General features: G+C 44.1%; 2 protein-coding genes across 5 annotated transcripts; both read left to right on the top strand.

Annotated features, from left to right (window-relative positions):
* The first annotated feature begins 1,755 nt into the window (after nucleotides 1–1,755).
* LOC136544780 (phosphatidylinositol 4-phosphate 5-kinase 6-like) lies at nucleotides 1,756–6,361 on the top strand. Of its 3 annotated transcripts, none has more exons than XM_066536849.1 (8): nucleotides 1,756–3,096; nucleotides 3,900–4,064; nucleotides 4,160–4,325; nucleotides 4,418–4,531; nucleotides 4,833–5,026; nucleotides 5,136–5,215; nucleotides 5,296–5,380; nucleotides 5,578–6,361. In XM_066536849.1, the coding sequence occupies exons 1-8, from the start codon at nucleotides 1,964–1,966 to the stop codon at nucleotides 5,867–5,869; spliced, it is 2,229 nt and encodes a 742-aa protein (XP_066392946.1). In that variant the 5' UTR covers nucleotides 1,756–1,963; the 3' UTR covers nucleotides 5,870–6,361. The 3 variants fall into 3 exon arrangements, with proteins under 3 accessions (XP_066392946.1, XP_066392938.1, XP_066392956.1); XM_066536841.1 differs by having other exon boundaries at nucleotides 5,133–5,215; XM_066536859.1 differs by lacking the exons at nucleotides 5,296–5,380; nucleotides 5,578–6,361 and having other exon boundaries at nucleotides 5,115–5,197.
* Nucleotides 6,362–8,607: 2,246 nt separating this feature from the next.
* LOC136544797 (phosphatidylinositol 4-phosphate 5-kinase 4-like) lies at nucleotides 8,608–12,488 on the top strand. Of its 2 annotated transcripts, none has more exons than XM_066536873.1 (8): nucleotides 8,608–9,000; nucleotides 10,068–10,232; nucleotides 10,341–10,506; nucleotides 10,606–10,722; nucleotides 10,854–11,047; nucleotides 11,125–11,231; nucleotides 11,318–11,387; nucleotides 11,609–12,488. In XM_066536873.1, the coding sequence occupies exons 1-8, from the start codon at nucleotides 8,975–8,977 to the stop codon at nucleotides 11,904–11,906; spliced, it is 1,143 nt and encodes a 380-aa protein (XP_066392970.1). In that variant the 5' UTR covers nucleotides 8,608–8,974; the 3' UTR covers nucleotides 11,907–12,488. The 2 variants fall into 2 exon arrangements, with proteins under 2 accessions (XP_066392970.1, XP_066392964.1); XM_066536867.1 differs by having other exon boundaries at nucleotides 11,122–11,231.
* The last annotated feature ends 398 nt before the right edge of the window (nucleotides 12,489–12,886 follow it).

Raw genomic sequence — 12,886 nt, 5'->3', positions numbered from 1 at the left:
CAAAGCCGAAGGCCAATGGTGTCGGGGGAGCGCGACCTGACTTGATGAAAAAATGCTAAGGGGTTGTATTGGCCATAGTGGAGGGCATCGGCTATGTCTTACTTTAAGATGATTTCATACAACACCCTTCTATCAGCAACTAGTACAAGTAAAACGTTAATTTTATGATTTTTTATTTGTCTTTGCGTCATACATATCAAATTTTTATCCTTGCCTGACTATAGAAGCAACTGTAAATTATTAATTGTCTTTGTGCCAGCACAAATAAGATTTTGTTAGGTTTGTAGTTTTGTCTAACAGTTTTTTATTCTCGGAACCAAAAATCGCAGGTTGCATCTACATAAATTACAATAAACTAAAGCTATAATTTTAATACTCTCTTCGTTATAAATTATAAGTCACTTTAATTTTTTTACATCTATTTTACTATGTATCTAATATAATATTATGTCTAGACCATAGCAAAATGGATAGATAAAAAAAAAGTCAAAGTGACTTATAATTTGAAACGGATGAGGTATTAAATATATGCAATAACCGTTGCCTGAGAGAAAACTAAAATTGAGGCAACATAAATTTAGCAAGCCCCTTCATTCATTTCATGTGTAATCTTAAGCCCAAATGTATATCAGGCAGAAACTTTTTTGTTGATTGACTGATATATACACGCAGGCAAGATTTTAGCCGTTGACGCCTTGACTGATATAGGATGAAATTATTTGTAAGGATATGATGTTACAGATTCTGCAAAGGAAGTATTCGAGAATAGAAAACCTAAAAAATCATGGGGAAAATAGAAAGGGAACATTGGTTTCATAGCATCTAAAGATGATGAGATTCGGAAAATACCACTCAAATATCACGGCCACGTAAAATACCACCGAAAAAACAATTTGTTACCTAAAACTACCATTCTGTCACGGTTTGAGCACCAGTGGAAATCCCATCCCTTTCGTCTTTCTCAGCTCCGGCGTAGGTCACACTGAAAAAAACATTTGCACGAGCGACCGCCGAGCCAATCCATACCACAAATTCTATGGTGAGTACCCCACTGGGTCAACAGGCCAGCAGGACATCTGCCCAAGGTTGTTTCTTTGTCTCGTTTCCATAGCGTCTTCTTCGAGCCCATGTTGCGTGGATTCAACTGCGAATTCAGGAGGCCTAATCTTCGTCGGTGATTTTGCTCACGCTCAGCCGCCGCTGATCGCGCCCAACCCTCTCAAGCTGTCGCACGCCTAAGCGTGAGTAGCCCGCCGGGCCACCCTGCTCGAGCCGCCGCGCGCTGGAGCATGAGTAGCCGCCAGACCGCCCTGCTCGAGTTGTCGCGCGCCTGTGCGCGAACCTCCACTGGGCCACGCTACTCGAGCCACTACGCGCCCGCAAGCGAGACGTCGGTGGCCGGCCACGTGCATGAAGCGTCGCCGCAATGCATTGCTCGAGCTACCGAGATGCCCTCCTCGATGCGAACACCGCCATCCTGCGCACGCCAGCTGCTGCCGGTGTCGCCCTGCATCTTTCATGTCCGGCTCAAATAGGTGGGAGTCTTTTTTTTTTTTGCCTTTATTAGATGGATGGGAATGGATGGTGTTGACGCTGTTATCTTCAAATCGGACAAAATGCTACTTTCAAATAATGGTTCTATATTCTAGTGGTATTTTACATAAGGGAGTTCTTTTAATGATATTTTTTGAATATCCTGATCTTTTTATGAAACCAATTTTCCTTGATAGAAAACACGAGGGCACCTCGCTGCACGTTCCACCCTCCGTCCCTCTCCTCCTCCACTCCTGACCCTCCAACGTTCCTTCCCTGGAAGTGTGGCCGCCTCCCGATCTCCCCACACCGACAATGCTGCCGCGCCGCGCGCGGGCGCGTGGGCGCCGGCGCTGCTAGGATCCTCGCGCGACCCCGCGCCACGCCGGCGAGAACCCCGACCCACCACCCGGCGGGGCGAGGGCGACCAATGCGCGAGCGCGCCCGGCACGTGACCCGGGTGTCACCGATGCCGCTGCCCACGGGTGGCGAGGACCCCGAGGCCGATGCGGCGCCCTCCTGCAGCGGCAGCGGCTCCGCCGACGAAGCCGACCCGCACGAGCGGGCGCTCCCCAACGGCGACATCTACACGGGCCAGTGGCGCGGCGCCGTGCCCCACGGCGCCGGCAAGTACCTCTGGGCGGACGGCTGCATGTATGAGGGCGAGTGGCGCCGCGGCAAGGCCACCGGCCGCGGCAGGTTCTCCTGGCCCTCGGGCGCCACCTACGAGGGCGAGTTCCTCGACGGCTTCATGCATGGCGCGGGAACCTACGTTGGCGCCGCGGGAGACACCTACCGCGGCGTCTGGGCCAAGAACCTCGAGCACGGCGCCGGCGAGAAGCGCTACGCCAACGGTGACCGCTACGACGGCGAGTGGCGCGCGGGGCTCCCCGACGGCTGCGGACGCTACGCCTGGCGCGACGGCACCGAGTACGCCGGCGGCTGGCGAGCGGGGCTCATCCACGGCCGGGGCGCGCTCGTCTGGGCCAATGGCAACCGCTACGATGGCGGCTGGGAGGGCGGCCGCCCCCGGGGGCAGGGCACCTTCCGCTGGGCCGACGGCAGCCTCTACGTTGGCTTCTGGGGCCGCGAGGCGCCCGGCGGCGCCGTCCATCAGAAAGGCGTCTACTACCCGTCCCCGGCGGCGACGGGCGACTCCCCCCGGGCGCGCGACCCGAGGGAGGTGTTCGCACGGGACCTGCCGGAGTGCGTGCGCTCCGGCACCGAGGCCCAATCAGCGCTCACGTCTCTGAGATCCCTCAAATGGCTGATGCGGTCGGTCAGCGGCCGCGGGAGCTCGTCGTCTGGCCGGAGCAATGGCTCGGGAGGCAGCCTCGTGCACTTCTGGGGGTCGGATGGGGAGGTCAAGTGCGAGCTTGGGGACGACTGGAGACGGCGGAGCGTCAGAGAAGGGAGGGGGCTGCTGCCACCGTCGCCCGCTCTGGCTCCACACCTCCCCATCCCCAACGGCGTGCCCCTGCGGCTGTCCAAGAAGCAGGGGATGGCCATTGCCAGAGGGCACAAGAACTACGAGCTAATGCTCAACCTGCAGCTCGGGATCAGGTGCATTTCTTGGCTGTGATGATTATCAAATTGATTTTTTCTGTGTGATCTAGTCGATGAGCTTGAAAATGCCCATTTGATATCTCACATAGTTCCCAAAATTATTGTGCGATGCGACATTGTTAATTAAGCCTTTAATACTGGCTATTTGTGACAATTTATATCTACTTTCTGGGAAAGCAATGAATCCCCTTCTCTCTTAACAATTTCTGTGTATTAAGCCTTAAATTTTGCCATCGTGCATTGAGAATCTGTAGGTTTCTAGAGCTGGTCACCTGTAGCTCTAGGAAATCCTGGATCTAGAGTTACAGACATGTTAAGTGGATTTATATGACCTATTTCGTTTATATTTAGATTAAATAAAAATATTTAAATCACTTTAATTTAGTCTACAAACTACTGATCCAGCATAGATATTGGAGCTAGTAGAGCTATGCCAAACGGTCCAGTAAGGGCTTCAAACTGGAACAACAAAGCATGTTCCGAATTTTGATGAGTAAACAGATGATTGAGTGTTGTACATCAGGCTTAGCACTGCCTTAGGAATTGTTATCATTAGTTGAAAAACTAATGACACTATTGTACTGACTCAGTTCTGATTCTGCTTTCTCAAATAGTTCTATATCAAGAGGACATTGACTACACCTTACCTAATCTACATATTAGATCAGACAATAGTTTCCTCATTCTTTTGATATATAATTTTCTTAGGTGAGAGGATTTGTTCTTATCTCTGGAATGTCATATTCCCTCCTGACAACAGAAATAAATTTTTTATTTCCTGAATGTGCTTTATGGAATAGGCATGCAGTAGGAAGGCAAGGTCAAGTTTTATTAGACCTGAAATCATCAGCATTTGATCCAAAAGAGAAAGTGTGGACAAAATTCCCTCCTGAAGGCTCAAAATATACCCCTCCACATAATTCTTGTGATTTCAAATGGAAGGATTACTGCCCAAAGGTGTTCCGGTTGGTCATCGCTCCCATAATAAAGATGCATAGTATATGTTCTTAATCATTTCATGGCGTTATGATCATCAACGAATACATCTGTTCAATTGCAGGACACTCCGTAAGCTGTTCAAGGTTGACCCAGCTGACTATATGTTGTCCCTCTGTGGAGATGATGCTCTTCGTGAGCTCTCATCCCCTGGCAAGAGTGGAAGCTTCTTTTACTTGACGAATGATGATCGTTACATGATAAAAACAATGAAGAAAGCTGAAGTGAAGGTATATCTCTTGCTGTCTTTTTCCAAACACTTTATAAGCTTCTTATATATGCAGAAGTTTTTCTGAATGCATTATTACCTATTACCACACAGATGCTTCTGAGGATGCTTCAAGCTTACTACAATCATGTCCGTGCATTTGAGGATACCTTAGTAACAAAGTTCTTTGGCCTACATTGTGTGAAGTCTGGAACACACCAGAAGAAGGTTAGAAAACTATATTATTGCATGTAGCCTCATCATCACTTATCCTTGCTATTATTATTTTATTTTTCCTTTTTTTGGAAACGGATAGCAGGAGCTATTATTCACTAAAGAGAAAATATAGTTTTACCAAGTTACAAAACTGATAGCAACTGGATTCATCCGGAACACTGACACCTCAACACCGAAAACACACAATTTTACATACCAATGCCTCATACTTGTCATTGTCAAACAGAACATGTTAGTATTGAAGCATCATTTATTTGGCTGATTTTATGTGTCCTTCGTACTTACTGCTCAGGTTCGTTTTGTGATAATGGGAAATTTGTTCTGCTCTGATCATACTATCCATAGGCGATTTGATCTGAAAGGATCATCTCTTGGCCGTATAACTGACAAGCCACCAGCAGAGATTGATGAGTATACAACTCTGAAAGACCTTGATCTTAATTTTATCTTTCGGTTACAGAAACATTGGTACCAAGAGTTTCAAAGGTGTGAATATCTTATGCCGGATTCTCATGTCATTATGACCTAAGGAGTGGTCAGTAACCTTGTTACTTTCACCCTTGTGCTAATGTAGATGTTAAATATCTTAAAGCAGGCAAGTGGACAAGGACTGTGAGTTCCTCGAGCAGGAGAAGATTATGGATTACAGTCTATTGGTGGGTGTACATTTTAGAGGTAAGGAAGACATCTGCATCTGCAGACTGCAGGATTGTTGAAAGGTAAAATCCTGACTTTGTTGTGTGCATTCGTTGAAGGTGCCATTGACATTGATGGTGACAAACCTGCAACACCTTGCGTTTCAAGATGGGACAGGGATCATTTTCGTTCTGATCCAAATAGGTAAAGATTCTAGTAAAATCCCAGCTATAGATTCCTAATTAGTCACTTTGTTTGCTTAAAAAAAAAGTCACTTTGCGTACCAGAACCCAGGTTGCCATTGGGTTAACTCGTTCTTTAGCCTTCTAATGTGTTAATTGGTACTCACACTTGTCCTTGCATTCTAGCAGTAATATTATTAATTTTCTTTGGCTGAGCAGATGGTCAAAAATTAAACTTGGAGCAAACATGCTGTCAAGAGCTGAACTGACAATCCGAAAGAACGATAGTGATGTTTTTAGAGAGCCAACTGGGGAGTACTGTGATGTTATCTTGTACTTTGGGATTATAGACATACTCCAAGACTATGATATTGGCAAAAGGCTAGAGCATGCCTACAAATCTTTTCAATACGACTCGACATCCATTTCAGCGGTTGATCCAAAACAGTATTCCAGGCGCTTCAAAGATTTCATATACAAAGCTTTCCAAGAAGATAAAGTAGACAGCTGAAGAGTATTCCAGGCGCTTCAAAGATCTCATATACAAAGCTTTCCAAGAAGATAAAGTAGATAGCTGAAAGGGTTTTGAGACACTGCGGCTGATATCGTCTGGGACTTCAAAATATGGGAGATCAAGCTGAGGACAGTGCATTGTGACATTTGATTGACAGGCTTGTACATTATCGGTTTGCTGCACCGTACATGAATTCAGCAGCTTCTTAGGAAGGCATCAGGATGATTGGGTCGCTGGAGCACCTGGTGGTCCCACAGATTCCCAGAATCAGATTGGCTGTCAGATACGGAGTTCAGTCATTCACAAAAAGTAGGAAATGTAACTTTCAGAATCAAATTATACATAGAAACATGTAATCGAATGTACCGAGCCTTTCAGGGGTTGTAAATGTTATTTGTCTCGGATACCATTCTTGTCTTGTCTCGGTACTTTTCAATAGATTGGGGGGCAAGGCGGAGTTTTCCGATTCCCAGATTTGCACTTTCTTTTCTTTTCTTCCTTTCTTTTTTTTTAAACATAGCACGACGAGGTGCTTATTTGATTGATAGAGGTACTTCACACCTAAGAATGTTGTCAATCCAAAATCCTAATTCGACTTTATTAACTGTTTTTTTCCTGAAACATGCCAGAGAACCACATGTCACTGCATTAAAGATTATTACCTCTATCTTGTCATCCACTGATCTGAATGTATCCATTCAGTTATCAGAATGTCTGAATACTTAAAAGAGAGAGGTGTGTTGATTGTGTTTCTGAATGTAAGAGTAAGAAGAAAGCAAGGTTCATTGTATCAGTTAATTTGAAGGTGGAATATAATCTGCTGACTATATGTTGAGAAATCATGTCTTTGGCCTTTCGTATACACTGCTGGCTGAGGGCCTGAGGTGGACTAGCTCAATGCAGCTTAGCTGACGCATCAAACGCATCAGTTTCTGGTATTCCTTGAGGGTCAGCTTGTGGATGATGGCCATCTGCTTCATATGTTAGTTTCTGTTTTTTTTTAATTAAGGAACATAATAGGTCTGTTCTCTTTAGCTAGTTAGCAACGGCTGTGGCTGTTTGTACAGTACTATGTGAGATGGAAATCAGCTAAAACTGAACTGCTGCTGTGGCTGTAAATGAGTATAGTCGTTCAATACAAACCCACGGTACTTAGACCATACTTCACCATAGGGCGATACAAAATTTAAGCCACGAGACTAAAAAAACTAGACTTAAGATTCAACCCTACTCCATTTCGGTTCGCCAACCAAACTTTGAGAAACTCCAGCACCAAAATCTCTAACAAGCAACTACTGTCCTTGAGTGATGCATGGTACAACTTGAAAGAACTTGACGCTTGATGTGGAAGAGCTATGGCAAGCTCCGTTGTCCTACTCATCCAAACTATCCCCTCCTTCCAGCGGCAAAAAACAAGAACCTGGCTAGCGTGTCAGTGATAAGAGCAAGGACAACGCCGAGTGCCTTCGGTGAAGGCCCTCAAGACCCTAGGGAGTCAGCACATCACCTAGCTTATCTCGCCCATCGGTGGCCACCACGAGCATCAGTGAGCTATGCCGGTCGTTGCCCATTCACACCTTGGGCCTCCACATGTTTACGTGTCTTTGGCACGAATCTCCTAGACGACGCCTCTAGGGAGAGATACGACATCGAGCATGCGAGGACCCGCCCAAGTCAGCTTAAGCAAATTAACCTCAGTAATCCCTAGAGCTACCTTCCGCACACTATACTAGCACAAGTCACAGGACCAAGTTGCATAAATACACATATGACCACCATAAACTCAATATTCAATCTTATGAAGAGACTACACAAATCAGCGAAAGTATACATGAAAGATATTATATCAAGTTAATAAATGTACTTTCTAATTTGAGACTCATACCTGACCTAAATGTGATTTGTGAACATGATAGCTATCCTACCATCTTTCGCCTAGGTTAAGAGTCCTATGTTGTGATTTAGTTTCTAGCTAGTAACCCGTGGGCGCCTTTGAGCACGAGCATCATCACACAAAGCTCAATTTTAATTAATATTTTTAAAGACAATCTACTCAAAAAACTATTTTTAGATCTAACTTGTTTGGTCGTGCCGGCCTGGGACATGACCAAATCATGTCATATGCATTGATGACAACTAACCAGGCTTCTCATGCTGTAGATTCGATCTAGGAGGTCATATAGCTCGACAAGTCGATTTTATTGCCACTCTGATTGGTGCGGCAGAAGGGGTGCCAAACCAAAACTCATTGTACGATAACTTTTTCTATCCATCATAACAAATTATTTATCAAGATGAATTTGATATCATAAAACTCAACAAATATAGTGTACATGGTCTAGACCATTTTAGGGACTTATACAAGCCCAAGTTTCCTAGGTTTTGAAATATTTGATTTCAAAATAGGCCTCGTGTTATAGTTTTTGAGTGTTTGTTAGGAGAAACAATTTCAGTTGCTCTTTTTCTCCACTTAAATTCAATTAATAAACGAGCCCAAGAAATTCGCAAACTTAGCTATAATATCTGCTCAACTTTGTTTAACATCATAACATAAATATATATAAAATCATAATGTGTGGTTATACCATTTTGCTAACCTGTACAGTGTCATCTTTTGCATATTTTAAGTCTGGTAGAATCATGCAAAATCCAAGTCAAGGCTTCTCTAGTAAAGCTTGTGAAGTATGACGTGCGTGGCTGTAGGTGCGGCACGTGGTGGGGGAGACGAACCCGGGAGAGCACACAGCTCGGCGGGGCGGGCAGCGAGCGGGCGCGCGAGCTCGGCGTCGTGGCGGAGCAAAACTTCCGGGGGGCGTGGGGAGGAGAGAGAAACTTTGAAAGGGTCCGGTTTTGCGGGGGGCGCGGGTCTCTGGATGGGGACAACACGTGCGGCATTGCCGAGAGGAGGTGCGAGAGCGACGCTTTTGGAGGACGAAGACGACGACGAGGGGGCGCGCCGCGACGGTGAGGGTGGAGGACGCCGGCGATGGGAGGGGGCTGCCGCCGCCGTCGCCGGCGACGGGGCCCTACGCCGGCGGTAGGTCGCGCGGGCCGCGGCGGCAGGGCGAGACCATAGCCAAGGGCCACAAGAACTACGAGCTCATGCTCAACCTGCAGCTCGGCATCAGGTAGGTGCCCACCTTACCCGGCCGTGTCTCATTTCTCCATCTCAGTGGTTGGTGGTTCTGGCTGATGATCCCTTCCAAAGCAAAAACGCTTCGTTCACCACATTTATTTATCCGGTAATTGACGGCCTCTGTTGATGTAAATTATCGGGCATTTCGTCTCATGTAATGCCATTGTCATAAATCTGTTGATTTATAGTATTTGGTTGGGGATTCGTTCTTATCATCATTGGATTGGAGATTAGATCATCGTGGTTCTATATGTATAAAAGCTGCAAGATTTTTTCCTTTTTAATAAGAACCTATGATTGCTGAAGACAGCAGGAGCTGTTCTTGAACAATGCCAAGCCATGATTGATGAATGGTTTGTTTTCTCCCCTCCAGCCATGCTATGAGATTTCAAGACGATCACCTAGTGTCTAATGCGATGTTTTGCAATGTTTTTAACGAACATGTTTTTGCCATTATTGAGCTCTATAATAATAGTGGCTAATGTCCTGGGAATGATGATATAGAAAGGTCTACCCTGCTATTGCATTCAAAGGGTGGTTTTCTGCGAACGCCGTGTTTCATTAGACTGAAATTAATCGTCAGAAATGAATGCAAACAAGTATTTCAACGTGTGGCACATGATTGCACGCTCAAGCTTGGCATGTCACTTTTACAATGCGAGGCACCCCTCATTTTTCTATCATATAAAGTTGAAAGCATAAGAGTTTAACGATTGCACAGGGGAATGTCCACAGATAAGGAGACATAAGAGTTTTGCAGATGGTATGGGAACCTAAAGAGTTTAACAGCTTTATACGGAACCAGCTTTTCTGCATTCTAGTTTTCAACAGCATAAGTTTCGCTGGATAGTAGTCAGCATTTCAAACTCTTCTGGCATGAAGTACAGTAGCATAATAAGAAATATGCAGCTACCGCGTGGCAAAAGCATGTTCCTGCCATAAGTAGTTTATTTATCATGTAGAGATGCAATCATACTTAAGATATTAAGAATGCCATGAGCCATACGAATATGTGGATATAAATATGTTTATGCCACACTCATCTTGTCTGCATGACAGGCACGCAGTAGGAAAGCAAGGTCCAATTACGCTTGATCTTAAGTCATCAGCTTTTGACCCGAAGGAGAAAGTATGGACAAGGTTCCCTCCGGAAGGCTCAAAATACACCCCTCCACACAGTTCATGTGATTTCAAATGGAAGGATTACTGCCCGCAAGTATTCCGGTTGGTCATCACTCCCATCCATAATATATGCGTTACACTTTGAATATGGTGTCCTGCTTGAGCTTGATCATTGGCAGTTTAACTTAATTTGTTCCGAACTGAATGTAGGACATTGCGCAAGTTGTTCAAGGTTGATGCCGCAGACTATATGCTCTCTCTTTGTGGAGACCAGGCTCTCCGGGAGCTCTCATCTCCTGGTAAGAGTGGAAGCTTCTTTTATCTCACGAGCAATGACCAGTACATGATAAAGACGATGAAGAAATCTGAAGTGAAGGTTTGTGTGTTTTCTTGTCCAAGTACTTCCTTGACTCCATAGGTCATCAGAGGCTTTGTTGTTAATCAACTGAACATTTGTTATCATAATATCATATAGATATTTCTGAAGATGCTTCGAGCTTATTATAATCATGTCAGATCATTTGAGAACACTCTCGTCACAAAGTTTTTTGGTCTTCACTGTGTCAAATTAGCTGGAGCTAACCAAAAGAAGGTCAGAAATGAGTATTTATCTATTTATCATGGTATAACTAGTTAGCTGTGATGATTAGTAGATACTCTTTTCTAGTTTACATACCATGGCTGAATCCTGGTTGTCTCTTTTCTGTCTGTACTATCAACCAGGTTCGTTTTGTCATAATGGGAAATCTATTCTGCTCCGATTACTCTATTCATAGGCGATTTGACCTGAAAGGTTCATCCCTTGGACGTACAACTGATAAGCCACAGACAGAGATTGATGAGTACACTACTCTGAAGGATCTTGATCTCAACTTCATATTTCGATTGCAAAAACATTGGTACCAAGAGTTCCAAAGGTGAGTGATGCTAGAGCTGATGAGAAACCATTAAAAATTTATACATATTAACGTAAAGGTTAAATCTGTTGAAGCAGACAAGTCGACAGGGACTGCGAGTTTCTGGAGCAGGAAAATATCATGGATTATAGTCTTCTGGTTGGTGTACATTTTAGGGATACTAGGGATAGGCTATTGACCGGAGGTTGGTTGAAATGAAAACTATTTTAATAACTTTTTACATGGTTATTACCATTTACCTTACCAAGTGCATTACCGCATTACTTGAAGGTTCATTTGATAGTGACAGCAGCAGAGGATCGTCACCTCACTTGTCTAGAGGAGATACGGATCCAAACAGGTAAACTGAGACTCAATATACTTCATGTCTTAACCTATTTCACGAGCAGATCTGTTTGATATGTCCTGACAGATCCCACCCATATGTCAAAAACTTGGAAGCCAACATTTTTTACCATTCCCTTCATCTGTGCTGGCTGAGTTGGCTCTAGTTGCAAATTTTGGATGAATTAATGCTTTCCAATGTTAATGTAATAAATAACAAAGACTCTTTTTGGACAGGTTAGCCAAGATAAAACTTGGGTCAAACATGCCGACAAGAGCTGAACGGACAATAAGAAAGAGTGACTGTGAAGTGCAGATTATGGGAGAGCCTACCGGGGAGTTCTACGATGTCATACTATATTTTGGGATCATAGACATACTCCAAGATTACGATATCAGTAAAAAGCTTGAGCATGCGTACAAGTCTTTCCAATATGACCCAACATCCATTTCGGCAGTCGATCCAAAGCAGTACTCGAGACGGTTCAGAGATTTCGTATTCAAGGCGTTCCAAGAAGACAAGTTCGATTTGTGAAGACACATGGAAGCTTGGGAGTGGGAGCTACCCGTTGCCGCTGACACAGATAACCAGTGTTGAAATGTAGAGACATCCATGGCACTGCTCGCATCGCATTGCATTGCATGCAGCGCACGACAGAAGCTTCAGATGAAGTCGTCAAATTTATGAAGCCCCTGCATGCGGACTCTGATGAGGGATTCAGCTGGCACTCATGTAGAGAAATAAGGCTCCAATTCGAGATGTCGGTGCATTTCAATAAGCAGGTTCAACAGTATTTTTCATAAAATAGTCGTTTGGCAAACTGCTCTCGCGCAGCTGCATTTCTACAGCTGCTATGTCACACTGCACCGTGTGGTGTGGCATAGCGCAGCGATGGCAAGCTATGCCTAAGAAAAAGTATACATGCATATAGAAATCGCTGATATTAGTGTAGAAGCTGACAACCTACAGAGAAATTTGTAATCACAGTTCAGGGATGTAAATCTTTTTACGAGGCAACAGATCACAGTTCTTTCTTTTATCTGATAGTGCTAATAGTAAAATATGTACATGGAATCCATATTCTGATGGAATTGTCAGGCTGGATGATATTCTGAAGGAATTGTCAGGCTGGATGATTTCAACCGAAAACATGGTCTCGGCTACTTCCTCAGAAATCAGAATGGTTCCAATTGCAAGTCCGTCCAGATTAGGTCCAAGTCAAAGTTTTCTATTTTTAACTGCTCCCTCCATTTCAAATCATAAAACGTTTTATCTTTTCTCTAGATACATTATTTTATTATATATCTAGACAATGTATATTTAAGTGTATAACAAAAACTACGTATCTTATCTAAAAATCTAGAAAAGTCAAAATATATTACTCTCTCTATCCCAAATTATAAATAATTCCAAGAATTTTGGAGAGTCAAAACATCTCAAGTTTGACTAAAATTATAGAGAGAATTATAAAGATTTATGACATCAAATAGATATACTACAAAAATATAATTAAT

This window comes from Miscanthus floridulus, chromosome 1 (assembly GCF_019320115.1).
Source record: "Miscanthus floridulus cultivar M001 chromosome 1, ASM1932011v1, whole genome shotgun sequence".
In the NCBI taxonomy this organism is placed as follows: Eukaryota; Viridiplantae; Streptophyta; class Magnoliopsida; order Poales; family Poaceae; genus Miscanthus; species Miscanthus floridulus.
The sequence above is the reverse complement of the archived record's forward strand: the minus strand, read 5'-3'. Positions and strand labels throughout refer to the sequence as shown.